Source organism: Ranitomeya imitator, chromosome 2 (genome assembly GCF_032444005.1).
Source record: "Ranitomeya imitator isolate aRanImi1 chromosome 2, aRanImi1.pri, whole genome shotgun sequence".
In the NCBI taxonomy this organism is placed as follows: domain Eukaryota; kingdom Metazoa; phylum Chordata; class Amphibia; order Anura; family Dendrobatidae; genus Ranitomeya; species Ranitomeya imitator.
The window spans coordinates 205812457-205822728 of NC_091283.1; the positions used below are offsets into that span (position 1 = coordinate 205812457).

General features: G+C 48.9%; 1 protein-coding gene across 1 annotated transcript; it reads right to left on the reverse strand.

The window, feature by feature from the left end:
* Positions 1-1843: 1843 nt before the first annotated feature.
* ZBTB6 (zinc finger and BTB domain containing 6) lies at positions 1844-8526 on the reverse strand. The gene is made up of 2 exons (XM_069748523.1): positions 8429-8526; positions 1844-4862 (listed from the first exon to the last, which is right to left on the reverse strand). The coding sequence occupies exon 2, from the start codon at positions 4850-4852 to the stop codon at positions 3593-3595; it is 1260 nt and encodes a 419-aa protein (XP_069604624.1). The 5' UTR covers positions 4853-4862; positions 8429-8526; the 3' UTR covers positions 1844-3592.
* Between the last annotated feature and the right edge of the window lie 1746 nt (positions 8527-10272).

Sequence of the window (10272 nt, forward strand, 5' to 3'; positions counted from 1 at the left end):
GCGATCAGACCGCCCCTTCACCTGTCATTCAGCTGATCGACCCAGGGCAGCGTTCCAAAATGGATGAGACATACTTACAGAAAGTAAAACATAAAACAATATCAGCGCTCCCCCCCTTTTGATCTTCTTGTATTACTATCCAGTCTATAGGAATCTCACATCTGCAGATTTACTGTGCAGGCGACCATGTATGTGTGCATCCGTCTCACTTATCTGAATAGGACGCGTTCGCCACGGAAATGGCGCCATTCGCTATTACAACTTGTGGAGCGGGTAACAATTTTTTTAGTTGCAGACGGTCTTGCAACAAATCTGCCATGTGTGACTATCAGAACTGAATTATACATAACATATACATACATAGCCAGAATGAAAAAATAAAATACGTAATTTAACCCTTTCAAAGCAAAGGTTTTTCAAACACATTTTCACACTTTTAACATGCACCAATAAAACCAGGAAAAAAAAAAGAAGGAAAATGAAAGCCCAGACTTATATATCAGGAAGGTAGAATGTAAGAGCACCACCCCGTATTTTATCAGTTACCTTCTTGAAGAATAAAAATTCTTGGTTTAAAGCAAAAAAAAGTCTGACACGCTGGATAGAAGAAACACATCTCCTAAAACTCCCGAAAGGTGCCACATAAAGTCGGCATGCATATATCTTCTCAAAAATAATAAACTGAAAGAACCAAAAAAAAAAAATCTTTATGATCCCGATCCTGGTAGCACACAGTCACGGACGGCGCAAGCGTCCTGATTAGTGGGCGATTGGTAGACTTGCAAATAACTCCAATATGTGAAAATCAGGTGATAACGTGGGCAAGGACTACAGGCCATCGTTCCTGCTCGCAGCTGCTTCCTGAACTCACCGAAGACTTAGAAAATAGCTCAAATCCCACTGCCGTGGTGAGTGGTAAGGTTACACAGCACATTGAAGTTTATAGCGTTGGGAAGGAGGAAGATTAAGGAGGAACGGAATGTGACGTAATGAAAAGAAAAAGATGGAGCAGATTCTAGCAGTGCTGGATTCACAGCAACACTGCTCAGCACACCCGCAGCTTTTCTGTGCGCTACTAAATGAAAAAAAAAAGGCAAGAATCTCTCTTTTTCTGGGTTGAGTATATGGGAGGCAAAGTAGCTAGTCTTAGGGTGAATTGCAAAATGTAGATAGAGCCTACAGAGCAAATCCTCTATCCCTAATATTCTACTTCTGACAACCACTTAAAGGGGGTACTCTGGCTTTGCTACTTTCCGTATCGGGACGCGAGTATGGACAGTGACGTCAAATCTACAGATATCCTATAAATCAGACATGGGTGCGATATCTGCCATTCAAGCACGTGAGACGGCAGACGTGACCTCCCGATACGGAAGTGAGTGTAGCCAGATTACCCCTTTAAAGGCATGACAATGCATATGTCCTTAGCAGTGAAAGGGCTATATGGATCCATTCCCCTCTTAAGGAGGAGAATTAGTAGATGACAATATTATGGTGGTCCTTACGTGAAATATTTAACAGGGTATTCTGACCATTTATACCATCCTTCATCTATCAGAATGGAGGTTTCTGGCCAAAAATGGAAAAGACAAGGTATGAAACGCTCTGCCCATTAACATCTGTGGGAGTTACAGGAACAGCAAGGCCAATGTTTATTTTATTGGAGCCATCGACCCTCTCTCGCGGTAGGTGGGTGTGTCAATGGTTAGAGTATCCCCCTTTAATGCATCACTTTATGGTTGGTGGGGATCTCATCAATCCTAAGAAAAAGGTTCTCACCAGTAGAATCACCCATAGATCCTAAATGGACAGCACATCCTAGTGATACACCGTGACAGCATAATACAGGAATAGCCTTTTTATTCCAGAAGGTCAGTAACAAAATGTAATCAGTGAGAATGTAAACTGTTCTAAAAACGTCATCACTTAACACCACAATATATTATATGCTAGTCACTCAAGATATAGAAGGAAAATAAGCATCGTATCTGCAAAGCCGGATCACATTACACCATAATAAAAGGCACGAAAATCAGAATCAGGACTGCGGATCGAACCACAGGAGCGGAGGAACAGAATGATTTTTAAATAGGGACACTTTTCGTATTTACAGATTATCCTCATATTAAAAAATAGAAAAAAAAAAAAACAAGACGAGTCTGCCGCTGTTCTTCTATCTTTCCTTTTCGGTTAACATTATTGCTCTGCGCCAAGAGCCGTGTGCTCCTGAAGACCAGATGGGAGCCCTTTAAAGATCAAAACGGATAAATTATTTGATATTCAGTGAGGATTTCACTGGATTGTAGCCTATTGTTTTATAGCCTATTTATTTTTGAGAGTCCATCATTGGTTATAACCAAATCGTGATTTTTTTATTTTTTTTTGCTTTCTTATGCTGCGAGTTAGCGATAATTATCACCCTATGGATTGCTACGGGTGAAGTCGTCAGTGAAAGACCGGGGTCACGCCAATGTATAATCTCTCATCCGAGAGAATCGGGCCGATTGTGCTAATCACACCCTAATCAGAGTGTGATCAGTTTTTCACATATTAAGAGAAGATGGAAAAAAATGTATCTATAATTTCTCCATTCTGTCAGTCTGTCAAAATCAGACCGTACTCAGATGTTCTCCGAGTGCAGAGCGATTTTTTTCCATGGACTCACTGACTTGCATGACTGACTCTGACCTGATTTTTGCAAATTGAGAATACTGCGATTTTTTTTCCTTGGACAGACTGTCAGAGTATGAAATCAGACATATCCACAAAACCATGGAATAGCATTTGTCCGAGTGCGTTCCGATGTTTTATCGGATGGCACTCGGACCGAAAATACGGCCCTAAATCTGCAGTAGAACGACATGCTGTGGATTCACCTTTCTCATGTACAACAATATCCGCTACAGATTTTGCCTGAAAGCCACAACAAAATCAGCGAGTATTTAATACAGATTTTGCTGTTGATCGTCAGTGTATTTCACCCTATGTTTTATAAAGTGAAAAAAGCAGAGGTTAAAATCGCAGCATGATTTTTTTTTTTGAAGGGGGGAAAAAACTTGATCAAATTTCCTGCTAGTAGCTACTATAACACGCTAGAGATTTTCCACTTACAAATCAGAGAGATTGAAGCGTATCCAACCAATGCGGACAGATTCGGAAAAAGAGAAGAGATAAAAAAGAAAAATAATAATAATAATAATAATGATAATAATAATAAGGCGTCTGCTTATTTTTTCCCCCCATTTTTTGTTCATCAGCTGCATCTGAAAAAGCCCAAAAATTTGATTGAGACTTCAGGATTGAGACTGGGTTAAGAAACCAGCCGCCTGCACCCTTTGCGTGACTCCCATAGATATTGATGAACGTTACGGAAATGCGCCAACAGAGTAGCTCGCTTTCCCCTGCCGTTACCGAAATTCCCATTAATGTCTATAGGAGGCATGCAAACAGTTCAGCAGATATTTTAGTAACCACCTCTGGACGTTGCAGCAGTTATTTCCATCTCAGCCATGAAAGACAGAGATGGGAATAACATTTTAACCCCATACACGGCTACTGAGAAGTGATAAATCCCCTTTATGACAGGAGCAGATTAATCATAATCTATAGTGATCTTTGTAATAGTTTCCAGGCCTGGCTTCTCTCCACTTTTTGCATGAACTGAGCTGAGATGTTTTTTCAGCGCCGACTTGTGCTTAAAATCCATGTCACAGCAGTGGCACTTGTAGGGACGGTCCCCGCTGTGGATATTGAGGTGGTCCTGCAAGGTAGTCTTAGCGGTAAAAGTTTTCAGACACACGGAGCACTGAAACGGCCTAATTCCCATGTGTCCCCGGATGTGTCTGTTCAAGTTCTTCTTCTGGGTGAACGTCTTACCGCACTGCAAGCACAAGAACAGTTTATGCATCTTTAAGTGGCGTAGATAATTTTCCAAATGTAGAAACCCGCGTGGGCACTTGGGGCACTGATGCCTCCAAGTACAGACCCCCTCCGCAGGACTCTGAAGTCCTGGAAAGATACCAGAAGATGGACTGCCTCCTTCTTGAAAGTTCTGGAAGTGAGTGGGGGGTAAATCACTCATGCGGTTCTCCACCGTGGAGTTAATCATGGCGTGCTGCGTGTCCGAATAGTACATATTGGATTTCGAGGAAGTGCAGGGCTGAGAGAACTGCTCGCTGTCCACATTGTTCTCATGGTCGGACATGGCGCCCATCCTGAAGACACAGATGTCATTGTCTTTGTAGTCAATTTGCACAGCGGTCAGATCGGCCTTCTCCTCATCCAGACTGTGCAGCTGCTCCTGATGGGGTTCCTCCTTCTTTACTTGGTAGTCCAGGTTTAGCTGGCTGTCTTCTGACAGCTCAATGATCTCGCAGTCCTTCTCCCGACCTTTCACGGGGTCCATCTTGGTAGGACATTGGGGACTTTTAACCGTTTGCATGGTGTTATCGTTGTCAAAGGGTGTCTCGCTCTGCAGGTAACGCGACAGGGCTTCCGTGCACCTTTCTACAATGTGAACCATTTGCAAGTAACTGGCTGCGGTTAGATACTTCAGAAGCTCTCGTCTTCTAACCTCCAGGACCCCGGTGTAGCAGGAGAGAAGTAATTTTTGTCCCACTTCTGCATTCTGTAATATAGTGATCCGCACCTGTCTGGACTGGTTCAGCAGAAACTGGTCCCTCATGTACGTAGAGCAAGCGGCAAACACAACCTTATGGCCGTGGAACTCGGTGTCGTTAATGTACACGGACACGTCACAGAACAGATTCTGCTCTCGGAGGATATTCATCTTCTGTAAGACGTCATCTCCTTGCTGCGCAAAGTGGAAGTGAAGGATGTCGGACTCGGACATGGCGGCGGCTCTGGAAAGACACAATACACACGTGGCTGTAAGATAGTACATGAAAACATAAGAGCTTCAGTCTGGTTGTATCAAAGTCATAAAGGAGAGCAAAGAGCAAATCAATCAGATCCACTGGGCAACACTGGCATCAGTCACACGACACAAGCAGTGTATAGCGGGCGCTCGCCAGACGGACGGGCACAGACGTGTATTACACGCCCAACACGATGTCTGAGAGGTCGCCATGTAATTTCCATGGTGGACATTTCTGGAGGGTGATCTGATGCAACACAACACTGGCCTCCATATTAAATGGCTTGTCCATCTCTATATATAGTCGCCAGTTGGGACTTCTGGCCGCTGTACCCGAATCTCGTAAGGCACCGCAGCAGTGTCACTTGCGCAGGCACAGGCCATGAACTGCGCCTGCACAAGTGACATTCACGTCACCGCTATTCCCGCGCATGCGCAGTAACAGCCACAACTGTGCGCTCCACCCGCTCATGCACGGTAACGACATGGCTGTGATTTCATGTCACTCCCGATGCGATAGCACAGGGCCTATATCTAGTGATAACATAATGTTCAGATGGGAGAAATACTCCAGTCATGAAGTGGTTAAGCACGAGGAGCACAGGCGCCATATTCACTGTAATCACGTGATTAGAAATAACCGTATCTGACTCTTCATACACCGCTAAAAGACAGAAATAATCCAATGTCCCCTGCCAAACTATAACCAGCACACCCCGCATCCCCCTCGCCGGCACACCCCGCATCCCCCTCACCGACACACACCGCATCCCCCTCACCGGCACACACCGCATCCCCCTCACCGGCACACCCCGCATCCCCCTCACCAACACACCCTGCACTGTACGCCCCCCCTTACCTGTACACCCCGCACTGTACGCCCCCCTTACCTGTACACCCCGCACTGTACGCCCCCACGTCCTCCTCACCTGTACACCCCGCACTGTACCCCCCACATCCCCCTCACCAGCACAGCCTGCACTGTACGCCCTCACGTCCTCCCTCACCTGTACACCCCGCACTGTACGCCCCCGCATCCCCCTCACCAGCACACCCTGCACTGTACGCCCGCACGTCTCCCTCACCTGTACACCCCGCACTGTACACCCCCTCACCTGTACACCCCTAACTGTACGCCCCCTCACCTGTACACCCCCTCACCTGTACACCCCGCACTGTACACCCCCTCACCTGTACACCCCGCACTGTACACCCCTCACCTGTACACCCTGCACTGTACGCCCTCTCACCTGTACACCCTCACTGTACGCCCCCCTCACCTGTACAGCCCGCAACTGTACACCCTGCACTGTACGCCCCCTCACCTGTACACCCCGCACTGTACGCCCCATCACCTTAACACCTCGCACTGTACGCCCCATCACTTTTACACCCCGCACCTGTACACCCCGCACTGTACGCCTTCTCACCTGTACACCCCGCACTGTACGCCCTCTCACCTGTACACCCCGCACTGTACACCCCTCACCTGTACACCCTCTCACCTGTACACCCCGCACTGTACGCCCCCTCACCTATACACCCCTCACCTGTACACCCCGCACTGTACGCCCTCTCACCTGTACACCCCGCACTGTACGCCCTCTCACCTGTACACCCCGCACTGTACGCCCTCTCACCTGTACACCCCGCACTGTACGCCCTCTCACCTGTACGCCCTCTCACCTGTACACCCCGCACTGTACGCCCTCTCACCTGTACACCCCGCACTGTACGCCCTCTCACCTGTACACCCCGCACTGTACGCCCTCTCACCTGTACACCCCGCACTGTACGCCCTCTCACCTGTACACCCCGCACTGTACGCCCTCTCACCTGTACACCCCGTACTGTACGCCCCCTCACCTGTACACCCCGCACTGTACACCCCCTCACCTGCACACCCCTCACCTGTACACCCTGCACTGTACGCCCTCTCACCTGTACACCCCGCACTGTAAGCCCCCTCACCTGTACAGCCCGCAACTGTACACCCTGCACTGTACGCCCCCTCACCTGTACACCCCGCACTGTACGCCCTCTCACCTGTACACCCCGCACTGTACGCCCTCTCACCTGTACACCCCGCACTGTACGCCCTCTCACCTGTACACCCCGCACTGTACGCCCTCTCACCTGTACACCCCGCACTGTACGCCCTCTCACCTGTACACCCCGCACTGTACGCCCTCTCACCTGTACACCCCACACTGTACGCCCTCTCACCTGTACACCCCGTACTGTACGCCCCCTCACCTGTACACCCCGCACTGTACGCCCCCTCACCTGCACACCCCTCACCTGTACACCCTGCACTGTACGCCCTCTCACCTGTACACCCCGCACTGTACGCCCCCCTCACCTGTACAGCCCGCAACTGTACGCCCTCTCACCTGTACACCCCGCACTGTACGCCCCATCACTTTTACACCCCGCACCTGTACACCCCGCACTGTACGCCTTCTCACCTGTACACCCCGCACTGTACGCCCTCTCACCTGTACACCCCGCACTGTACGCCCTCTCACCTGTACACCCCGCACTGTACGCCCTCTCACCTGTACACCCCGCACTGTACGCCCTCTCACCTGTACACCCCATCACCTGTACACCCCACACTGTACGCCCTCTCACCTGTACACCCCGCACTGTAAGCCCCCTCACCTGCACACCCCACACTACGCCCCCACGTCTCCCCTCACCTGTACACTCCACACTGAACGCCCCCTCACCTGCACACCCCGCACTGTATGCCCCCTCACCTGTACACCACGCACTGTACGCCCCCTCACCTGTACACCCCACACTGTACGCCCCACACTGTACGCCCCCTCACCTGTGCACCCTGCACTGTACGCCCCATCACCTGTACACCCCGCACTGTACGTCCCTTCAGCTGTACACCCACTCACCTGTACACTCTGCACGCCCCCTCACCTGTACACCCCGCACTGTACACCCCCTCACCTGTACACCCCGCACTGTACGCCCCCTCACCTATACACCTCTCACCTGTACACCCCGCACTGTACGCCCCCTCACCTATACACCTCTCACCTGTACACCCCGCACTGTACGCCCCCTCACCTATACACCTCTCACCTGTACACCCCGCACTGTACGCCCCCTCACCTATACACCTCTCACCTGTACACCCCGCACTGTACACCCCCTCACCTGTACACCCCGCACTGTATGCCCCCTCACCTATACACCTCTCACCTGTACACCCCGCACTGTACGCCACCTCACCTGTACACCCCACACTGTACACCCCCTCACCTGTACACCCTGCACTGTACGCCACCTCACCTGTACACCCCACACTGTACACCCCCTCACCTGTACACCCCGCACTGTACGCCACCTCACCTGTACACCCCACACTGTACACCCCCTCACCTGTACACCCCGCACTGTATGCCCCCTCACCTATACACCTCTCACCTGTACACCCCGCACTGTACGCCACCTCACCTGTACACCCCACACTGTACGCCCCCTCACCTATACACCTCTCACCTGTACACCCCGCACTGTACGCCACCTCACCTGTACAGTCTCCTCTTACACCTGTTTCCACATAAGCACAGGGAAGGGAAGAGGCTAAAACCAAGTGGGCGAAAGGACCTCTGCTGACGTCATGCCCATGTGACGAGTTGATGTCACCGGAAGGGGCGGGGCTTCCTGTACTGTAATCCTGATACCAGGAAGCAGAAGCTGAGTGAGGAGAGATGACAGTGAGAGGAGCTGAGGGGCGCGGATACGGGGGGCTTGAGGGGGCGCTGCAGCGGGTGATGTCACACGGCGCTGTGCAGGATGGTGTTTGACGTCACCCGTTTTACCTGTGGACTGCAGAGCTGCCGCCTGTCACGTCATGCGCGCCCCCTCTATTGTATTTTGCGCTGAGCATTAACCCCTTCATGACCCAGCCTATTTTGACCTTAAAGACCTTGCCGTTTTTTGCAATTCTGACCAGTGTCCCTTTATGAGGTAATAACTCAGGAACGCTTCAACGGATCCTAACGGTTCTGAGATTGTTTTTTTAGTGACTTCATGTTAGTGGTAAATTTAGGTCAATAAATTCTGCGTTTATTTGTGAAAAAAATGAAAATTTTGCAATTTTCAAATTTTTAATTTTTATTCTGTTAAACAACAGAGGTATGTGACACAAAATAGTTAATAAATAACATTACTCACATGTCTACTTTACATCAGCACAATTTTGGAAACAGCATTTTTTTGTTAGGAAGTTATAAGGGTTAAAATTTGACCAGCGATTTGTCATTTTTACAACGACATTTACAAAACCATTTTTAGGCACCACCTCACATTTGAAGTCAGTTTGAGGGGTCTATATGGCTGAAAATACCCAAAAGTGACACCATTCTAAAAACTGCACCCCTCAAGGTACTCAAAACCACATTCAAGAAGTTTATTAACCCTTCAGGTGCTTCACAGCAGCAGAAGCAACATGGAAGGAAAAAATGAACATTTCACTTTTTAGTCACAAAAATGAACTTTTAGCAACAATTTTTTTTATTTTCCCAAGGGTAAAAAGAGAAACTGGACCCCAAAAGTTATTGTACAATTTGTCCTGAGTACACCGATACCCCATATGTGGGGGTAAACCACTGTCTGGGCGCATGGCAGGGCTCGGAAGGGAAGGAGCGCCATTTGACTTTTTCAATTAAAAATTATCTCCATCGTTAGCGGACACCATGTCGTGTTTGGAGAGCCCCTGTGTGCCTAAACATTGGAGCTCCCCCACAAGTGACCCCATTTTGGAAACTAGACCCCACCAGGAACTTATCTAGATGCATAGTGAGCACTTTGAATCCCCAGGTGCTTCACAAATTGATCCGTAAAAATGAAAAAGTACTTTTTTTTTTTTCACAAAAAATTTCATTTAGCCTCAATTTTTTCATTTTCACATGGGTAACAGGATAAAATATGTTCGGCAATTTCTCCTGAGTACACCGATACCTCACATGTGGGGGTAAACCACTGTTTGGGCACACAGCAAGGCTCGGAAGGCCCCTGTGTGCCTAAGCATTGGAGCTCCCCCACAAGTGATCCCATTTTGGAAACTAGACCCCCAAGGAACTTATCTAGATATGTGATGAGCACTTTGATCCCCCAAGTGCTTCACAGAAGTTTATAACGCAGAGCCGTGCAAATAAAAAAAATTTTTCTTTCCTCAAAAATTATGTTTTAGCAAGCAATTTTTTATTTTCACAAGGGTAACAGGAGAAATTGAACCCCAATATTTGTTGCCCAGTTTGTCCTGAGTATGCTGGTACCCCATATGTGGGGGTAAACCACTGTTTGGGCACACGTCGGGGCTCGGAAGTGAGGGAGCACCATTTGACTTTTTGAATACAAGTTTGGCTGGA